This window comes from Telopea speciosissima, chromosome 4, assembly GCF_018873765.1.
Source record: "Telopea speciosissima isolate NSW1024214 ecotype Mountain lineage chromosome 4, Tspe_v1, whole genome shotgun sequence".
In the NCBI taxonomy this organism is placed as follows: domain Eukaryota; kingdom Viridiplantae; phylum Streptophyta; class Magnoliopsida; order Proteales; family Proteaceae; genus Telopea; species Telopea speciosissima.
In genome coordinates, this window is record NC_057919.1 from 67,175,238 (window position 1) to 67,197,117 (window position 21,880).

At 40.0% G+C, this 21,880-nt stretch overlaps 2 protein-coding genes across 3 annotated transcripts; both read right to left on the reverse strand.

Annotated features, from left to right (window-relative positions):
• Positions 1 to 1,090: 1,090 nt before the first annotated feature.
• LOC122657402 (pentatricopeptide repeat-containing protein At3g62470, mitochondrial-like) lies at positions 1,091 to 2,737 on the reverse strand. The gene is made up of 2 exons (XM_043852099.1): positions 2,003 to 2,737; positions 1,091 to 1,954 (listed from the first exon to the last, which is right to left on the reverse strand). The coding sequence occupies exons 1-2, from the start codon at positions 2,629 to 2,631 to the stop codon at positions 1,429 to 1,431; spliced, it is 1,155 nt and encodes a 384-aa protein (XP_043708034.1). The 5' UTR covers positions 2,632 to 2,737; the 3' UTR covers positions 1,091 to 1,428.
• A 10,782-nt stretch (positions 2,738 to 13,519) lies between these two features.
• LOC122659736 lies at positions 13,520 to 16,823 on the reverse strand. 2 transcript variants are annotated; one of them, XM_043854849.1, is made up of 7 exons: positions 16,675 to 16,823; positions 16,480 to 16,551; positions 16,148 to 16,215; positions 15,745 to 15,904; positions 14,185 to 14,265; positions 13,902 to 13,997; positions 13,520 to 13,698 (listed from the first exon to the last, which is right to left on the reverse strand). In XM_043854849.1, the coding sequence occupies exons 1-7, from the start codon at positions 16,807 to 16,809 to the stop codon at positions 13,603 to 13,605; spliced, it is 708 nt and encodes a 235-aa protein (XP_043710784.1). In that variant the 5' UTR covers positions 16,810 to 16,823; the 3' UTR covers positions 13,520 to 13,602. The 2 variants fall into 2 exon arrangements, with proteins under 2 accessions (XP_043710784.1, XP_043710783.1); XM_043854848.1 differs by having other exon boundaries at positions 13,902 to 14,000.
• Positions 16,824 to 21,880: the final 5,057 nt, after the last annotated feature.

The window sequence follows — 21,880 nt, forward strand, 5'->3', positions numbered from 1 at the left end:
GGTTATCTGGGACAAAAATATAGCATAAATCTATGGAGGAGAGTATAAGCTGGAGGCTACTTATTGGAAGGATTCTGATGGATTGGGAATTTAAAATGATTTGGCAAGCTTATGTGCAGGACATTTGCCCCTCCCAGAACCTGCAGTAGCGGGAGCCTTGTGCACTGGGACACTCTTTTAAGCTTATTGCAGGACATGTTTACTGTTTCTCTGGTTATGCCATTCTCTCTTTATGGTTTACAAATTAGTTATGTAAATAGCCAACCAGTTGATGGGTTTTCAAAAACACAATAAGAAATGAATAATCAAATAATTAAACTGGGTGAATTGTTTTTTACAATAATGAAGAATCAACATTGATGTGCTTATCCATCTTTTAAAAAGATGAAGTTCCACTAGTGATTGACAAGGAAACAAAATTAACATGGAGTTAGTGTCTTCTTTTGGATTTTTAAAACAAAGAAAGAGTAAACAAGTGAATGTGACTGATGTTAATGAGCAAGCATGCTTTAAGAGCAGAGAGAAATATGGATAGCAAGATCATAATAAAAGCAACAACATTTTGAGAAAGGAAGGGAAAACAGGGAGGCAAATGGAAAAATGAACATATTGGCTCTTTATTCTTGTGGAAAACATTTGCTAGTCCCTTTGTGAGAGCAAGCTGATGCAGATAGATAAAAAATAAAGAACCTGAAAATAGGCTAGTCAGTATTCTGAGTTAAAATTGATGACTAAGAAAAATGTAGTTTATGTTGCATTGATGCTGGTAAAGTTTCTGTTCTTTATGGTCTAATACTAGGCAAAAGGAATAAGTCCTCCTATCAATTAAAATAAGGCCCAGTATAATTCCTGTAACATGTCTTTCCCCCTTCTGAAAATATCTAAAATTCTAAATTGGTGGTGTCCTCTCAAATGTGTGTCTCTATACATACCATACATGTTGACTAAATCATCAAAAGTATTGCCCCAGAAACTAGATATCTCACCTCAAGAACAGTAAGATGTACAAAGTTGAAAACACCATTTAATATTTAAACAAAAGTGAACAAAAATATGCAACACCAATAGGAAGTAAGATGTACAAAGTCAAAAACACCATTTAATATTTAAACAGAAGTGAACAAAAATATGCAACACCAAAAGGAAACCATAGTTTTAAGGGGCCAATACGGCACTCCATAAGCCCCCAACAGACATAATGCATACTAGTTAACTGATCAAGGCAATAGAAAGGCAAGACCAGCACAAGATTCATGGTCCTTTTGAGAGATCACTAGTCATAACTGTGTTTGAGATCTAGGGATCAATTCAGACAAACCTTTTTCCAATTTGATCATAATCTCCTCTTTCCCCATTTCTTCATAATCTCAGACCACCTTGTAAATAAACCGGAAGCCTCAAATTTACTGCCTCTGCTAATTCTTCACCTCACACCATCCAGTAAGGGGAGAACTGCACTGATCTGTAAGTCTGGTGGAGATCGATCCTTTTTCTCAAAGAGATCTTGAGTTTTCCAAACATTGCCCTTCCAGGGGCATTAAGCAAGCAAATAAAGGTACCAACCTCCACTCTGAAGTTGTGCCTTCTCATCGATTCAAAAATCTCTATAGCCCTCTTCACCTCTCGTGCAGCAGCAAAAGCCTGTACAGAAATGGAGAGCCTCTCAATTGTTTGAAGCCGTTTATTCCTCATTTCTTCAAGCATCGCCAACATGCTCTTGAACTGCATCGTCTTCCGGATAATTCCCATCATGGAACCATATGTACTAGAATCATTTAAGAATCCTGGTCGTTGCCCAGCCCAGCAGAAGGACCAAAATGTTGGCCTCCAAGCATTTCGGAACTGAGCTAACAGATCAAGAACGAGGTCACAAGAGAGATCGATCGCACTTTGATCAAGAGCCGCTTCAACGTTTCGATCTGATGTAAACAGCTCTTCAATCACCTTGCACACAGTTTCTACCTCTTTCACATCTGCAACAGATAGACCACCGTCAGCCTGACTTTCATCACTCTCCTCCTGGCTTTCATCATCATCATCATCATCATCCCAAGTTTGTTCTGTTTCTTCAACTGTTTCTGTTTTTCCCTTTGAAACGCCGGAAAGAGTCCTATAATTCAAAACTGGCATTATTTTTTGCAAACTAGACTGGGGAGACAGCAGAGAGAAGTGTAGCCAACGAAATGGAACAGAGACATGATCCTTACTATGACCAGTTGCATAGTTGTCAACATATTCCTCGGTTCTTGTATCTGCCCCTGAAACCCTAGAGAAACTCCTAGAATCTAAAACCATGGAACTCAAGACTTGCAATTCTTCTTGTAAAACAGACTTGAGAGACTGTGGAAAGGTGTGTGACAGACTATATGAAACTTCACTATGAGAACGATCGATACGATGATGAGGAGGAGAATAATTATGACGAGGCAAGGACAAAGAGCTACCATTACGAAGGCACATTTGCTGTCCACGAAATCGTCTTTGTCGTCTGGATCGTCTCTGATCTCCAAAGCATAGCTCGGAAGAGGAGCAGCAGCAATGGCCATTGAGATGAGAGATTTGAATCTCAAGGAAGTTAAAAAAGCGGACAAAAATCCGATGTCTTGCCATTCTTGTCATTGATGGAACCATTTGACCGCCAATCCGCCATGGATAGGGCAAAGGAGCTCCGATTTGAGAATTTCAGGCTTTGAGAAACAATGGATAAGAAGATTTTCCTCTCGGCAGTTGAAAACTGAAACCAAATTCCCCCACTGAGGACTGTGGTACAAGTAAACTCGGAGTCAGAAGGTGACGCCGGTGGTCGTAAATTTTATAGCAAATTCGGTAGGTGGTGGCTCATCTAGTTCGGTAGTCGTCACTCGGTAGGTATTTGGTAGACTGGTAGTGGCTCAATTCGTTTGGTAGGTATTGTTCCAACTGAAGGTGTTAATTGGTTCGGTTTGGTTTGGTTTGGTTCATGATATAATCCGTATTAATCGAAACCAAAACTGAATCAAAACAGAATTGGTTTGATTTTAATCGAGTTTTTGTATTCGGTTTCGTATACAATCTCAGTATAATGAATTCGGTTCAGTTCTTTGATTTGAATGAGACTTGGGAATGTATATAATCTTGATGAAGCAAAGCATGAAAGAGGAACTGAGTAGAAGTACAAAACTACGGTAAAGAAGCGAGAACAGTTGATACTCCAACACGGAGGCGAAAGAGACAAAGTAAGCAATGAAATCTTAGAACTCGTATTTTAACATTGTAGGTACGAGTTGAATTATATATAGGGAAGCAGTTTTCTGTACGAGAGTGTGGTCTACGCCAGCACTCCCATGTGTCTATCTCTCCCCTCCTTAAAATAAGGGGACATAGGTGTCTTTTCACATGGGAGGAGAGAGAAAGACTCATGGAAGTGCTAGTGTAGGCCATACTATCGGATAGAAAAATTTTTCCCTTATATATATTACATTTTATTCGATCGATTCAATTAAAAAACCAATGACTTATGATATAAAACCATAAATGAACCAAATGATATTTTAATTTTCAAAACTAATAATAAACCGAAATGATTTAGATTTTAAATTGACACTCATCAAGTCATATTAAAAAACCAATGACTTATGATATAAAACCATAAATGAACCAAATGATATTTTAATTTTCAAAACCAATAATAAACCGAAATGATTTAGATTTTAAATTGACACTCATCAAGTCATAGTGGATACATTCCCCCCTGCCCAACTAGCTACTTGGTTGTGTGTGGCATGTTGCTCCTGCACTGGACAGAGGGCTACACGAAATGATCTTGCATCTTCAAAATTTGGATTCGGCTCTTCTCCGGGAGCCCGGTGCCCAGGGGCAACCAACGATCGGGTTGTGCCGCACACATCTTGGCGTGCTCCCATCAATCGTTGGGTTGTGTTGGGTTGTGATGCCCTCTGGGCACTAGGTTCTCTGGAGAGGAGCTCGATCCTAGGGATAATTAGGGGTGCAACAGGGTCGGGTTGGGTCGAGCTTTATAAAACCCTAGCCCAACCCTAAGTCTCCTTAGCTGGGTCCAGGCTTGACCCGACACTGACTCAGGACCTGAAAAATCCAACCTTGACCCATCCTCAGGATCAGGTTGAGCTGACCTTAATTGGCCTTGATCATGGGGAGGGGGAAGGGAAATGCATAAGCTGGATTGGGTCGGGAAGAAAATGATCAATTTTACTTAAAATAACACTATAATAAAATGTTTATATCACTTATTATCTTTTTTTTTTGGGGTTAGAAATCACTTATTATTTTCATATATAATATATTATATAATAAAATATGGGTGACATTTAAAGTTTATAATATATATTTTATAGTATAACTTAAAATAGGGTTGGGCCAGATCAAGCTAGGTTCAACCTTGATCCGACTCGACCCGACCCTGACTTGGGATTAGAAATTTCCAATCCTGACCCGCCCTCAGAATCAAATTATCTCAACCCAAGCCTTGTTCGAGCACAGGGTGGGTTTGGGCCGACAGGGCCACTCTTGCACACCTAGGAATAATACAGCGCATCGCGGTGAGCATCAACGGCGTGCATAGTGGAGTGCAACTCTGCTCGTCCAAGTTCCCGCCAAGCTTCTACAACTGAAACCCTTCTCGTATTTCGTTCTTCAAATTCCCGCCACCAGTCTAGTGTAATTTTTTGGGTTTTGCAAGAAGCGAAACTCTTCTCCATCTCTGCTGACAATTGTAGCTCCCCGGCTGTTTCAAAACAAAACCCTAAGACTAACCCGGCGAAACCTAACCCTAACCCTACTTCTCCCGAGACGAAATAGAAGAAGCCCCTTTTAGTCTATGGTCTTTCTCCCAATTTGTGGCGTCCTGTGATTCCTCCAGACGTGGTAACGAACGCCCGATTCAGGGAACAAACTGTATGGAGATGGGTTATCGGGAAGAGAATCAAGGTTTATTGGCCTTGGATGAGTGCTGGTATGAAGGTTGGGTTGGGTTAAGTCATTCGATAAGATGTTTCGTAAGCATTAAGTTCAGTATGATGATGCTAAGGAAGAAGTTTTGGATCTTGCGAATGAGAGAATTGAGTGGTTGGTGGAGGTAACAAGAAGCTTTCGCCGTTAACGCGGCCTTGGATATGGAGGAGAATACGGAAGAGGGAAACATAGGAGATGATTTCACGGATGAAGACTGGGGGGAAATGTGGGGAAGGAGACGGTAGAAGATGATTCAGAAGAGATGGATATTGATGAAGAATATGACGATGAGGTAGTAAAGAGCTCGAGATTATCATACAGCAGGAATTCGTGGTCTAGAAAGAGAAAGAGAGAGAAAAATGCTCGAACTGGAAAAGCTGGATTCTGAAAAGAGATTAAGGATGGTGAGGATGCACAGAGGAATGTAAAGGATCTTTTGATGACCACAGAATCAGATTAGTCAAGTCTGTGAAATGTTGAAAGTAAGTGCGTTTGATTTAGCCTTTTGGATTACAGAGAATGGAATACGCCATCTTAGTGTTGGTGAAACAGAAAGAAGGGGGTTTGCTTTATATCTAGTCCAGGCATTGAAATATTGTCCCCAGTTGTTCTGATAGGAACAATGCTAGTTGTCCCGTATATCCCTAAGTTTGGTCCTGTATGGTAGAGGTTGTTTTTCTGAAGCATATCGTTATACTGTCTATATTCAATAATGAGTCAATGACCATTCGGAAGGCATGTTGCATTTGTCCTCTTTCTCCAAGTTCTGAGTTTTAACCTTACTGTGTTTCCATGACTTATGCTTTATAATGAAGATATCTAGTAAGAACAGCTTTTTTCACTGGTTTTATTTGTAACTCTTGGATTCTGTAGAGTCGGTATTCCAGCTAATAGAGACAACCCAGCTGCTGTGTACTGAGAAAAAAATAAGAATATAGAACAGCAACAAATGAGACAAAGAGACACTAGGTAGTCACAGTCTACTGAATTTGTGAATCATGATATTGCAAATTCTACCTTAAAAATTAGTGCATATTATTTTCAATGTGAAATGAAATCAGTGTATCCCTTGTCACAGATCTCTTGTACTATAATTTAAATGTTATGTATGTTTTGTCATTCAAGGAACATGTATTTTTTCTGTGTGCTGTTGCTCTTTGTTTTTTTTTTTTTTTGGTTCTTGGTATCCTAAAAGGAAAAAGATGCCAAGGATTTGGTTGTAAGAATCATGAAAATGTGCCTAACTTTTGGTTTGGATCCGGAAAAGAGTTAGACATATTAATATACAATTTGTGTTTTAGATATCTGGGTCAACCATAAATAAAAAGGCTACATAGATGATGATGTTTTATAGAGATTTAAGGCGGGAGGGATGAAGTGGAGAGGTGTGACCGAAGTACGATGTGATCGATGTATTTCTTTAAAGCTTAAAGGAAAGTTCTATAGGACTGTTGTCCGACTGACCATGATGTATGGGGCGGGATGTTGGGCAGTTAAAAAGTATCATATAAAGAAGCTATGCGTAGCAGAAATGAGGATGTTAAGATGGATCTGCGGCAAAACTATGAAGGATAAAGTAAGGAATGAACATATTAGAGCTGATTTGGGAGTTGGCTTGATCAATGACAAGTTCCGAGAGTGTAGTTTCAGGTGGCATGGCCATGTTCAAGGGAGGCCTGCGGATGCCCGAGTACGGAGGAGTGATCTGATCCTAATTGAAGGAGTTAAAAGAGCTAGGGACAGACCTAAAATGACCATAGGAGAGGTTGTGAGGAATGACATGCGTAGTCTAGGTCTTGTACCAAGTATGACCGTGTATAGAACCTTTTGGAGAGCAAAGATCCATGTTGCCGACCCCATATAGCTGAGATTTCCCTGATTTCCTAGGCTGGTCTTCTGTCCTCTTACTTTCATTTCTCTTTTCGTACTTCTCATCTCCTATGTCTTCATGTCCTTTTTTTTTTTTCTTACTTCGATTTGCAAGGATCCATGTAGCCGACCCCATTTAGATGGGATAAGGCTTAGTTGTTGTTGTTGTTAGTGGTGGTGGTGGTGGGGGCGGGGGCCTTCGCCGTTGAGGGGATGGTGGCACTTTGTCTAATTTATTGGTTTGTGTAAATTTTAAATGGAAAAGTGTTTCCTCCTTCCCTGCGACTAACTTTGGAAATATTTCACTGCAGAAGAACATCCGCCTCTTATTTTTACAAGTTAACACATGATGCGGCAGTACGATTTGGTACACATGAAGCAGAAGTAAGTACTCATTTATCTTGACTTTACTCCCCCACCCCCCAAACAGGAATAATAAGTAAATCTGTAAATGTATACTTTCTGTTGGGTGGTTGAGTTGTTACCTTGCATCTGTGTCCATGTTACAAGGTTCTTAGATTCATTCTCTCCCCCCCCCTCCTTGCTAATTGAAGTTCTCAGATTCCTATTAGTCCAAAGTTTTAAGTTGTAGTCAAGCATCATTTCTAGTCTATCATGAATTTTTATCCTCTGTTGTCCGCTACCCAGACAGCAGAGTGTTGTCCCCTCACATGGGCACGAAATGACAATTTAACCACCCCTCGGGCAGTGTGTTCGGGCAGGGTGGTTAAATCGTCATTTCGCGCCCATGTGAGAGGACAGCACTTTGCTGTCTGGGCAGCGGACAGCAGAGGATAACGATTCGTCTATCATTATAGTCTGAGGTTGCTTCAGTGTTGCATTAGTCTCTTATGCTCCCTAGCTATCCCAATCCCAATAAGTGAATCATCATTTTCTTTGAGCAAGCGGCATAGAGGAGAACACCAATGAGGTGCAACAAAATGGTATCGTACATTGGAGGGCAGAAATGTCATTTCATCTAAGGAGGAGAGTAGTCCTAGATAGGTAGGAAACCTACTAGGAGCCAAACAACAGGATCAATCGCAAAAGGGGTTGCTGGTTCAAATGGACAGCACTAGGTTTTAGGTTAATTCTAGGGTTTAGGATGGGAATTTGGGAATGGGTCTTATATGGCTTTAATATGCAGGTCTAGGGTGCTTTTATGGCATATAAATAATAAGATTTGGGAAGGTTTTAAAATTCTGCAATTCTGGACAGAATTGAGTTGCAGGTTTTGGGTTTTAATGGAGTGGAGGAATGGAGGGGATAGAGTGGGAGTTATGAGTTGGGTTTAGGATCGAGTGTAGGGAGAAGTGTGGGGGTTGTATGCTGGAAGTTTGGTTTGAAATTGATGGACAGATCTGAAGTTATGAGAGAGTCCTAGTTAAGGTAAGAGTTGCAGGTTTAATGGAGGTTAGGGTTTGATGGATGGAGGGGAAGGATATATGCAGGAAACTAAAATTACTTACTGGTTTGATCTCCTTCAAAGGCAGTAGCAGCAGCTTGAAGAAGCTCGATTGAAGAAGAAGAAGAACCTCCCGGTATTGGACAGACGCAAGGAGTCGCAGGAGTCCACCCACCCTATCCACCTTGAGATCCATAAGGATATACACTCACAAAGAGCACCAGCAGTGGCAGCAAACATAAAGCTAATTTTTATTAATCAAAATTCGTATGTAATGCTGGTCTCCCTTACAAACTTATATAGAAGACTCAAAAATAGACTTAGACACTAAAAAGGAATGGCCTAACCCTATCCCTAACCTATTAAGTAACTTAAACTGACTAGGAAACTAGAATACTAAAGGAAATAGACTCAAAACATGGCTGGACTTATAGAGTCCTAATCCAGCCCAACTTACATCACATGACCACTTAAGTTGTTACATGACCACTTAACCAAGTCACATGATCACTTAAATTGAACCAATTGGATGCAACCAATTTGAACCGGTTCAATTAAAAAACATAAAAATAAACTAAGTATTGGGCTAATCCAGTATGCAACCTATATACCCCTAGTTTAGGCTCATTAAAGTGGCCTATTACATAGAAAACCCTTGGGAACAAAGGCCCAACATGTATATAACCCAACCTTAGGCCTATTTCTAAAGAAATAAGCCAATTTCTATGATGAACCTGCATCAGAGAGAGATAGACACAAATGTGCTAGTGTATCCTACCCTAGCGGTTCACAGAACCTTTTCACTCAGTTTAAACATTTCATCATTCTGGAGCAAATGGGAAAATTTTATGAACTATTTGAAATGGATGCTTATATAAGGTATGCATGAGTATGAGAACATTTCCTTATTTGTTCCTGACGGTTTTCTCCTATGATTTCTCTTGATGGCTTTAGGTTCATGTAAAAATTTTCTGCTAAATACATTCCTTCCTTCTAGTTCATTTATTTTTCTTTGCTTGCAGAAGAAATAAAACTTTAATCTTCATCCCCCTCCCCCAGTTTTTTTTCGGTTTGTCCTGTGCCTTTTGAATTTTTACTTCTTGTCCTCCCTTGTGAATATGATATTTTTGTCGGAGGAGTAAAGGGGTCGGGAATGACATTTATGTAGTCTAAAACCAGCTGATGATAAGACAAAAATGTTGTATATTTGGCTACCCTTAGTGCTTTCTATAATGTTTATGTTTTTCCTCCTTTTGTGTGTGTGTGTATTTCTTCTACTTCTTGGTTATCTATAAGGTCAGTTTGTACTTACCTTTATTTTTCATTTAATCCCAAGGAATTGATAAATGCTGCAGAGTATTCACCTTTTGTCAGAACATATCTGATACATGCTGGTTGGTTCAGGGCATCCAATCATTGTACATTCACCTAAAAGATCTTCTAGCCCCAAAGATTGCCAAATCAAATGATCTAAATCATATGAAGCTCACCTTTATTTATGACTTTTCAAATAAAAAAATGTTTACCTTCAATCTGAATCATGTTTTGGTTATGAGGAAGTGCTATTGATTGGAGGATTAGGATTCCCTCTGGCTGGCTTCTATTTATCCAGTTTCTTTTAATGGGGATACTGATTGAAAAGTCTGGACCAATGAGCATGTTAGAAACTGTATGCTGTGGGTATAATAGCTTTTATTTTGTATAGTCAACTCAATTTAAATTTGAGTTTGACTGCGCCTCTTTCACCATGCAACTAAGATTGTATTTGCTGTTATTGCCAAGCGATCAATATCTTTTTAGTTATTTTTCAGTTTTACCCTTTTTCTTTTAGCTCCAGTAATCTGCACTGTATCACCGTTCCTTACAATTGCATTCTACTGTGTCTACATGCCCAAAACACCTCAATTAAATTTCTCTCAACTTATCACCAATTGGAGTCGCTCCAAAATAGTCTCAAAGGATGCTCCTTTCTTATTTTATCTTTCTGGTTTTACCACTCATCCCATCTCAACGTCCTTGCCCTTGTTGCTATACACTTCTTTTGTTTAATGTTGTTTATTTGTGTGAAATACGACCCTAAACAGGGTTGAATGGAAAAACAGGGTTCATTTAGCCATACCTATTTTGTTGGGATCACTTGAGTTGAGCTGTTTCATTGTCTGCAATTTGGTACTCTTTTTAAGTTGATGGTCGATACTGCCTGATGTTGAATTTACTATGTGTGCGAGAAAATCAATTTTCTGAAATGCTCGTGTCTTCAAAGGTTTTGAAACATGAAATTTGAGCTATAATTACAAAAGGAACTTTGACTGAAGAAGAGATGTTATCAAACACCCCCGATACTTCTCATCTGATGGCAGATTGGAAGACATATTTTGGGGAACCAAAAGTGTTTGCGCTTGGGCAGGTTGACACTGGTCCTTTGTTTATCCTTACACTTACTTTTTCCTTTCTACTATGATATATGGCCTTCTTATCATTAGCCTGAAAGTACAAGCAAGGGAAATCATAATATAATTTTGGAAACAAGATTTTGGTGTCAAATTGGACTATTGTCTGTTCCCAGTTTTTTGTTTTTTTTTTTTGGTGGGTGTGTGTGTTAGGGGGGGGGGTTGAGCCGTGAATTTGGCCATGGATCCATACTCCTAATTGAAACAGAAGTACATACATCATTTCTTAACTTGTGTAAAGGGAAAAGGATCTCTCAACCGTCGGTGGTGCGTATGCTAACATCTCTGTGTCTATCTCTCTCCTCACATGAAATTCCAATGTATAACATTGTTTTTTTGCACTTCATTGCTGCACTCATCTATGCCGCTTGCTTAGAGAACCCTCCCCCATAAAGAATACTTGTATCTTTTTCATGGGCCAAAAGGAGAATCCTCTTGTCCTGCAATCCTCTCTTCCCCCAGAAAAAGTCAAATTTTCTTAAGCCTAACCTTAGTGTTGCGAGCTCTTTTGTCCAACCATTCTGTAACCTGGGCCTGTTTTTTCTAAGCCAGATCCATTTACTGGACCTTTAACCCTGTCGTTGCATTTGTTTCTAACCAACTTTGATCCAACAAGATTTTCTTAAATCTGAGATGGCTCCCTTCAAATTGCCGTTTTCTTTTACGAAAGAGCAACAAAGTAGTGCTCAGGATACCCCCCCCCCCAAAAAAAAAGAGGTTTGTCTTGTGCCTTTTGATTTTTTACTTCTTTTCCTCCGTTGTGAATATGATATTTTGGTCGGAGGAGTAGAGGGGGTCGGGAATGACATTTATGTAGTCTTAATCCAGCTGATGATAAACCAAAATGTTGTATATTTGGCTACCCTTGGTGCTTTCAACAATGTTATGTTTTTCCTCCTTTCATGTGTGTGTATTCCTGCTACTTCTTGGTTATCTATAAGGTCAGTTTGTACTTACCTTCATTTTTCATTTTATCCCAAAGAGTTCATACTTGATAGATCCTGCAGAGTATTCACCTTTTGTCAGAACATATCTGGTACATGCTGGCTGGTCCAGGGCATCCAATCATTGTACATTCACCTAGATGGTCTCCTAGCCCCAAAGATTACCAAATCAAATGATCTAAATCATTTATTACCAAAAAAAAAAGATCTAAATCATCTGAAGCTCACCTTTATTTATGACTTTTCAAAGAGCAAAAAAATGTTTACTTTTAATCTGAATCTTGTTTTGGTTATGAGGAAGAGCTATTGATTAGAGGATTAGGATTGCCTCTGGCTGGCTTCTGTTTATTCAGGTTCTTTTAATGGGGATACTGATTGAAAAGTCTGGACCAATGAACATGTGGTTGACTCAGAGAAGTTTGCTTCCGGGAAGGAATTCTTAAAACCAGTTGCTTAGGGAGGCGGGTCTAGGGAGCTCATAAACTGTATGCTGGGGTATAATAGCTTTTATTTAAATATTACATATTAAATTTGAATGGTCAACTCTGTATAAATTTGAGTTTGACTGCATGAATCCTCTTTCACCATTCAACTAAGATCATCTTTGCTGTTAACGCCAAGCTGTCAATATCTTCTCACCATTTCTCCATAGCTTATTTTGAGTCTTACCCTTGTTCTTTTAGCTCCTCTTATCAGCACTGTATCACTGTTCCTTACAATTACATTCAATTGTGTGTACATGCCCAAAGCACCTCAATTAAATTTCTCTCAACTTATCACCTATTCGAATCACTCCAAAATAAACTCAAAGGGTGCTCCTTTCTTATTTTATCTTTCTGGTTTTACCACTCATCCGTCTCAGCCCCCTTGTCCTTGTCTCTATACACTTCTTTTGTTTATATGTTGTTTATTTGCATGAAATACGACCTTAAACAGGGTCGAATGAAAAACAGGGTTTGTTTAGCCAAACCTATTTTATTGAGATAACTCAGTTGACTCGAGCTGTTTCATTTTATGCATTTTTGTACTCTTTTTAAGTTGATTGTTGATACTACCTGATGTTGAATTTGCTATGTTTGCAAGAAAATCAATTGCTGAAATGCTGACTGAAGGAGATGCTATCAAACATTCCTGATACTTCTTATCTGATGGCAGACACAGATTTTTCGGGGAACCAAGAGTGTTTGCGCTTGGACAGGTTGACACTAGTCTTTTGTTTATCCTTACACTTATCTTTTCCTTTCTATTGCTATGATATAAGCCTTCTTATCATTAGACTGAAAATACGAGCAACGGAGATCATAATATAATTTTGGAAACAAGATTTGGGATTCAAATTGGACTATTGTTTGTTCCCCAGTTGGGGGGTTGGGGAAAACACGTCAATTGGCCATGGATCCATAGTCATGATTGAAACAGAAGTACGCACATCATTTCTTACATTGTATAAAAGAAGGGAAAAGGTTGTCTGAACGGTCGGGTTAGGTAGGCTAATATCTCCTCACATGAAATTCCAATATACGATATTGTTTTGTTGCACTTCATTGGTGCACTCATCTATGCCACTTGCTCAGAGAATCCTCCTCCCCCGTAAAAGAATGCTTGTATCTTTTTCATGAACCAGAAGGAGAATCCTCTTGTCCTGCAATTCCTCTTCCCTCTAAAAAAAGTCAAATCCTCTTCCTCAAACCAACCATGGTGTTGGGAACTCTTTTGTCCAACCAGTCTGTATCCTGGGCCTTTTTCTTGTAAGCCAGATCCACTGACTGGACCTTTCGATCCTTCCGTTGCATTTCTTTTTTTTACCAACTTTGGTGAAACAAGATTTCTTAAATCTTAAATGGTTACCCTTCAAATTGCTGAGAAACAATATTTTATTTTACAATAGAGCAACAAATTAGTGCTCAGGATACCCCCCCCCCCACCCCCAAAAAAAAAAAATGAAGACAAAGTAGGTGTAAAACTATCAGGAGTGTACTTGGGTGACTCTGTAGTTTATGTATTCATCTTCATCATCACCATCATTTTCATCTACTTGGAACGGTGAAGGGTCATCAAAGACCTGATACATCAACAAAAAAAAAAAGATCAATAGCTTTCTACACAAGATGCATTTATATGCACTACAAGGAAACCATTCTAGGGGAGAACATGAGATATACATCTTGGGTTTCAAAGACAGGCTTTTCATTTTGGTTTTAATTTTACAAAACTTTTCTTTATATTTTTTTTCAGGGAACATAGTTTGGAACATGGGAAGCTAACCTGATGCTGCCGGTGCATAATTCTTTGAATTGCAGTTATTGTTCGCATCATTATATAGAGAGGAAGGATGATACCACCAGCCCTTAGAACAAATAGCTGCGAAAATCATGTGGAGAAAGAAGCAAAGAAATGAAAAGGAGGAGACAATCAGACCAAATTGTGATAAGTGAATAAGAGCATGTTCCCCTTCCCTTTTACCCCCCGAAAAAAATTTCCCTCTTCCCCTCTTTTCTTCGGAAAGTATGTCAAAGCCACGTGCAAAAGTATAAATTCGCATACTTACTATTAGAATTGTGAAAGCATAGTGGTCTGTTTCACCAGCAAGCAATGCAAGGAGGTGTTTCAAAAGCAAAAGTACTCCAAACTGCATGCCATTGTAAAAGAAATTAAGACGAGTATCAGAAAGGTAGCTCAAGAGCATAACTTGGGGTTAAGAAATGTGTGGGCAATCAGGGATTCGGCTCCTCTGCTTGGAGAGCAGCACCCAATGAGTGCCAATGAGGCATCCGTTACGGCTGGGCTGTGCCGTATATATCGGGCTGTGCCGTACACATCTCAGCCTTTGGAGGCCTCATTGGGTGATGCCTCCAAGGAGAGGAGCCCAATCTGGGATTGAACTCTCTCCAGGGAGCCCAGTGCCCAGGGACTGCTCAGGGGGCAATCAGCTGTTGGGCTGTGTCGCACACATCCCAATGATTGATTGGATGTGCGGCACAGCCCAGCCCTTGGATGCATCTGTGTGTTGGGCTCCTTGGAGAGGAGTCGGATCCACCCAACCGGGCAACCAGTGCAGGTCCATCTCACAATGGGTCCAGAAAGGATTAAATAAACAAATACCATTGGATCAGGGTTTTAGGTATCGGTAGCATGTCATTTGACACGGTTGATATGTATCAGTATCATCAGTCTATTGGGTGTCGGTAGTGACCAATACTATACTCCTTGCAATCGAATATATTTTCAAGCCACTGTTACTTGGAAAGAGATCCTCTCTAATGTGCCAGCCCTGCCAATATGCATCCAATGACTAGAGGCCCTTGATGTGCATGCCGAAATGCCTTCAGCTGTTGGATATGCACTGGAGGGATTGGCATTCTAGAGAGGATTTTTATTGGACCAGAATCCTCTGCAGTACCGGTGGGGCGATAGTGCACAGCAAAGGCCAGATGGCACACATGGTCTCTGCTGTGCTATTGAATGTGCACTACCACCCCCACTGGCATTGCAGAGGATTTTAATGCATTTTTATTGCCCTCAGTGGGCGTAATCCAACCATTAAATCATGGGGGTGATGTATTTTTATCTTCACTCTGGGGGCGATAAAAATCCACCAGAAGAGGATTAGGTCCGCTATACCTTCAGTAAAATCCAGATAGTGCCTGGAAACAAACTCACATCTTCTACGCGTGGAAAAGGAGGACTCTACAGGTGGAATGCGAAGCATGTGGACATCTATCTTCTATCCATTGCAGTTAATAATGTGAACTATGGTGCCACGTGGAGGATTGCCTAAAGTCACTGTTTGCACGATCGGGTTCCCAATTTGGTTGGTGTGAATACTAAAATGGGCAAAAAATAAACCATTAGGATCTGATCTGGCAGATTTGCATGTGCACCACGTGGACAGGTAAATGAATATTAAAATTGGAATTGGTACCGTACGTAATCCATGAGTATCGGATCCAAACCACCAGGTTTGATTCTACCCGTTTTGATTTTTGAATTTAACGAATGGAAGGAGAATAGATTCCAATTTTCTGATTTTGAGAGTTTTTTTTTTAATTGATTAACTGATAAATTGTAAGAGTTGTGAGTGATGGAGTTTGACAGTTATAGACATTACCGTGAGGGCCACGGATCGACAGCAAGACGCGCTTCTCTCGGCGGCAGATGAACACTCGGAGTAGTCGGGTTCTGCGGCGACGATCGCCATTAATCCTGGATTACGTAGCTCTCTCTCTTGCCTCCGTAGTCGAATGGGAACCTCCGACTCCAAACTCCCTCTGTTTTCAGTTTTCGTTTTTGAGGTTAGTCATCCATCGATTTAAGATTAAATCTGAATTCTGAAATGTTCATCTTTCTTATTCATCGGCTGCTCTATTTCTTTTTCTATCATTAGAGAGATTGGAATTCAAGGAAATTCCTTCTATGGATGTGAAGTATAACATTAACATGCATGGGAACAGGGGACTCGAACGATCGATGACCTATATAAGTAAAACTAAGAACGATGGCAGAAGGCTTACCTGATTGTTACCACTACATCGGCAGAATGAGCCTTTTTGGGCGGTGCCGTATACCCAGGTTCGAACTTCTGCAAATTTTCAAAAATTTCAATCGGCATTAGAAAGTTAGCGTGGACCCGTATGGAATTAGACCTCTCAAGACTCCATTTTTATAATGGAATACACCAAGAAAACATTTCGAAAGCAGATTCCCATTTCTTGATTAACACTAAAATCCAAATCGCATAAAAAAGTAAAGGAGAACGAGCGATTAACAGAGTTCAAAACTTTGAAAAGAAATGACTTGAAATAGCAGAAAAACAAGAATCGAATTAATTAATCTTGATACTAACCTGGAGACAAATTTCACAAGTGGTGTTACCCTTCTCGTTACACCATCTCTGTACGCACTCTCTGTGTGCAAACTGAAAGGAACCAACCAAACAAACGATCATGAATTTGAACTCAGAGAAAGTAATAAGGGAAGAGATCAGAAAACAGAGGAGGGAAAAGGCACCCTAACAAGAAGTTAGGAACTCATCCTCGACCTTTACAGTTCCAGAACAAGCACATGGAGCTTCCAATCGCTTAGCCTTCACTTGTTCTTCTTCATGGCAGATTCTACACTGTGGAATTGAAGAAAAGGAGGTCGAATCCTCCACAAACAACACCATCTCTTCCATTTCTATCTCTCTTTCTGTGTGTGTGGATTCTGAAGTCGGGAGTCTGGAGAGTGGATCACAAGTAAATAACTTAGAAAGCAAACCCTTTTATCTTTTCGAAAAATAGAACCGAAAAAAATAAAAAAACGACGGAAGAAGAGGGAGACCAGTTCTTAAAAGACAAGACACCAACCCCTACTATTAGGAGAGGAAAGTCAAGAAACCTCTCTTTAATAATCGTCGGATCCTGACTCCTGAATCCTGATATACAGAAGGGTATTTTGGTCTAAGTAACTAAACTTGGAGTTCACGAGACATTTAAATTTCTGTTCTTAATTGCATAGTTTAGTTGACGTTTTAAAATACAATATTTTATTAACTCAAAGGGATTGAAAGTTTGAAACAGAACAAGTCTGAGTTTGTGGTCTAAAGGACCTCTCTTGTTTTATTTGCAAGCTTCTTGTGTTTGAACTTTGAAATTTGAACTGGGGTTATTATGATATTTAGATTATCTTGAGCTCCTTCTCATTTGGCTTTGCTTTTCTGTTTTATTAACAAGTTTTATGTTTGAATTTTGAATGGGTAGGGGGAGAGAGAGAGAGAGAGAGGGAGAGAGAGAGAGAGAGAGAGAGATTGATTTGGATCCTTTGCGGCCATTGTTTTGTGGTCAACTCACAGGCCACCACATGGATCTGATGCAAATCCAATGGTTGGTAGATGGTGGCCTTAAATTTTTGAATTTTGAATTGAATTCATCTATCAATTATTAGATTTGCATCAAATTCACATGGCAGCGTATGAGTTTGAGTGCAACGTGATGATCGTTAAACCCCAAGCCCCAGAGAAAGATATTTATCTTGGGAGCAAATTTTTCCACAAGGAACATATGTGGAGAACAATTGATGATCTGTTCATCCCACATTGTAAATCAATTGTCATATCCACATGGTCTGCTGTCTATCTGAAGGTTGAAATGAGCAAATCAGCCAGCCTTCTACCAGCTTTAATGGTTAAATACACACAATAAGAACATGATGAGAAGGATTGAGAGGATCCATGAAATTTTAGATTGAAAATTGTGAGAAGGGTCCCTCATTAGTCATCAGGAATAGGAATTGGGATTTTAACTTGTAAGATTAGCCAAAACAATCCTCCTTTATTCTCCAGACGAGCTTAGGCCTAGAGTATATAGACATAATGTGGGTGTGGAGAAAGAGGAATGTATTTTGTATTGTGTGAGCATGTCATGCCTCATGTGGACATAAAAAAGCTGCTGCCTTTGTCAGGGATTCAAAGGAATTTGAAATGGAGAGGACTGGGTACATTGGTATATTAATACTACTAGATTAGATTAGACTAATAATGACAATTATGAGCTAAGGTAAAGTATTAATTTATAGGGGAAAAAAATCACGTAGTGGTGGGTGGGGGGGGGGGGGGATTGGGATGCTTTCCCACGCCCCATACGTTTTGGCCATGTGGTCCTGCACCGGACGCTCTCCTTTTTTACATGTGGGCCCCTTGATTGATGATTCCGTTTTACATACTGTGATTAGTTTGGCATGGAAGATTCTCCACACAACATGGTTTTAGTGTACGGTATCAGATTGGTTATCAGTGACCTTCAGAATTGATACGATATTGATACAGATTGAAATGGATCAAATAGTTTTGCCCTTTATTTTTTTTACTGTTTTACCCTTGGTCCATACCGTGTAATAATACAATATTGGCATGGTAGTGGGAGTCCAATATCAATATCTCAAATCATGCCACACAAGCAAATCATTTCCCAAATTTATATTAAAAAGGGGAAGGGATCGATGCACGAGAGATTCTGTGCATCGATTCGTCAAATAGGAGATGTTATGGTCTTTTCTTATGAGCATTTATGTCTATCTGACGATACTTATTACTTAATGCTGGTTGTGCATAAAGGATTGAGCTCCTCTCCAGGGAGCCCAGCTCTCAGGGAGTGCCTAGGGGCATCCAAGGGCTGGGTTGGGTTGTGCCGTACATATCCTGGTGCGCATCTAGTCAGTCATCGGGATGTGTGCGGTATAATCCAATAGTTGAATGCCCCCTGGGCACTGGGCTCCCTAGAGAGGAACCGAATCCAAAACTTTTGCCTAATAAAAAATAGAAAAGCGTTTACCAAACAACTATTGTATTATATACACTCACATAGATTTTTGTACGGAAAATGTTCTTGGAATTGTTGGGAGAGGGTACTCGCTCTCTCTAGATAAAGCATCAAAGGCCGTATCAATCTCCGGCGATACTGATATCGATACGTCCATGTAAGTTTTGTATCAGGCCGTATCAATCCAGGATTCAATGGTGTCGGATGACATGATATGTATCAGCTAACACGGCACCAATACCTTCATCCATGCTCTCTCTCTCTCTCTCTCTCTCTCTCTCTCTCTCGTTCTCTTCTCATGAAATGACCTCGTTGAAACATTCCATTGCAGTAGATTGGTATGCTCATCTATGTGTTTGCTGAGAGAACTCTCAATTTTTATTTACTTGTCCAAAACCAAACCAACAAGAAATCGATCTGATTTTTTTAGGTTGGTTCAGTCCGGTTTCACCGGTCCCCATGTGAATGATATTGTTCCCACACTATCATTGGGTGTGACGTTGGAAGATTCCCCACGCTGGTAGCGTGGGAATCCTCTCCCCATAAAGATTTATGAAGGAATCGAGGTGGGGGCATGAGGTCATCATGTGTGTTCTGATCTGGTCGGACCTGTTTTACCGCTCGATGCTCACTCACTCATTCTCTCTCTCTCTTTGCCATTGGGCTTTTCTTACTGGATTACTTTGGTGAGTTGTGACATCTGTGCTTATCCCCTCTCAGCAGTCAGAGCCTCCTTTATCGATCTGATCATCTCTCTTCTGTCTATCTCGATCTCGATGATTAGGATTTAAATTCTTCTGTATATTGCTTCCTACCCTACCATTCGTATTGCGTAATCCTCACTCTGAAAAATCTATATCTGTACTAGTGAGGAGTGATAATCCGATAAGGTGAGTTTTTTTTTTTAAGACTATTCTAACAAGTGGTCCTAGTAAATTGCCACAAAGAGTAAGAAAAATAGTGAGAGAAAGAGACAAATGGAGATTGGGGCTTCACCCCAGGAGGGTGGAACGTCGATTTGGTCATCTACCACCACTCACTCACGAGTCACGAGACTCACACGACTCACCTCTCATGTTGTATTATTTTATGGAAGAATGTGGTTAGGAAGGCCACGTTCATCGCAAGTTATGTATTAGAACTTTCTTATCAGGATTAAAGACAATTGAATAAGTTGGTTGAAGAACTTGAGATTTAAACTTTAGGTATCTTACTATGGTCGCCTTCTGTTCAGATCTTTATCTCTTTTAGTTTCTTGTTTGACTCAGTTTCTCAGTTCCTCTAACATGGGGGTTGAAATGACCACCCTACCTCTGCCTGAACATTCTGTCTAAATGGGATCCACCAACTCCTATTAGAGGAATAGGAGATAATTTTCCCGTTCTGTTCTTGATTCTACATTTCATTTCCTACCATTAATGACTCTCTCTTGGTTAGCTAGCACTCAATGTTAAGAGTTATTGGATAAACTCAACTCGATGGTTAAGCTTTGTTTTCCTTTTTCATTTGAAACAAGAAGGAATGCAATTATTGAAGTATGAACAAGGAAAGGTTGTGACTTGTGAATTCTTCAATCCACTTTATCTTCCACTTACACATGGCCTTAAAATTTAAAACCCAGATGTCAGTGCGAGGTAGATGGGTGCTTGGAAAGTTCATAGTCCAACACGTCTGCAGTACCAGGCATTACTGTTGAAAAACTGGTTGGGTACATCTAGCAGCTCAAGTTTAAACACAACCGCAGCTCAACAAGGCTTAGGCTGGACTTTTCAGCCATGAGTTGGGCCAGCGATGAGATTTTCAGGTTCGTATCGGGCTGGGTTGGGCTTAGACTGAGGCTTTGGTTTGAGCTCGGCTTGATTTGGCCCAATCCTATAAATATAAATATAAATAATGGAGAAAAGTTCTATGTGGGGGGAGTGTACTGCCCACACCAGACACAATTGGGGGAAGAGCGAAATGATGGCTCCACCCCCTATGAAAGGCGAAATCCCAGCCCCCAATGATGCTTTTGTGTGCCTTCTTATTGGCCACCGCACGCATAGGGGGGCCACACTCCCCCCCCCCCCCCGAGAATGCTCCCCCATAAATAATATATAAAATATGGGAAAACGAATGTTAACTGGTCGCGTGGTTAGTGTGGCTCCTAAGCCTAGACACAGTACCACCCTGCAGCCCCCATGAAATGTATTGCCCTACTCCTTTGGAAAGATGAAAATCCTGCCTAGAGTGATGCTTGCGCGCGAGCTCCCATTGGCCATTGCTCATGTGCAGCCTCTTGAGGCCTAGACAACGATCTCTTGCCCCCTATATGTAATATACAATTAGACTTAATTATAACATACATATGTCAATGCAGAGTGGGATGCTTCAAGTGATATTCGAATCATCTATACCACTTCTTATCCAGCCAGTGGTTGAGGACATAATCCATATCTCGTCGTATTGTTATGGAATGTAATTTCCATTTTATTCTTAGGGAGAGCAATTCTTTAGCTGACTCCTTAGCTAGTATGACCCTATCTTTTTTGAGCAGGACGGTTTGGCCTATTTTCATTGCGTGGTTAACAGATTGCAACTCGATTTGCAACTATGAACTTTGCTCACATTCATGAATAAACTTCTATTTACCAAAAAAAAAAAAAAATGACTTCACGAACCTTGCCCCAAAAAGTTATTGTCGATATCATGTAGCCTCGAGGTTTTGGGGGAGAGGAGGTTAAACTTGGGTGCAACTTGTTTTCACCAAAGTTGTGAATTAAGAAATTGCACCATTCTTGTGATGGCTCCTTATTTTATTTCCATTTTTTAAAGAAGGGTACAAAAGGATTTTCAATATTAGTTGAAAGTAATTTTTTATTTTAAGCTATTATTATCTTATGTGAAATAATAGGATTTACTCTCATTAAAAAAATGGTATATTATCTTAAAAAGCAAAAAAATTAAAAA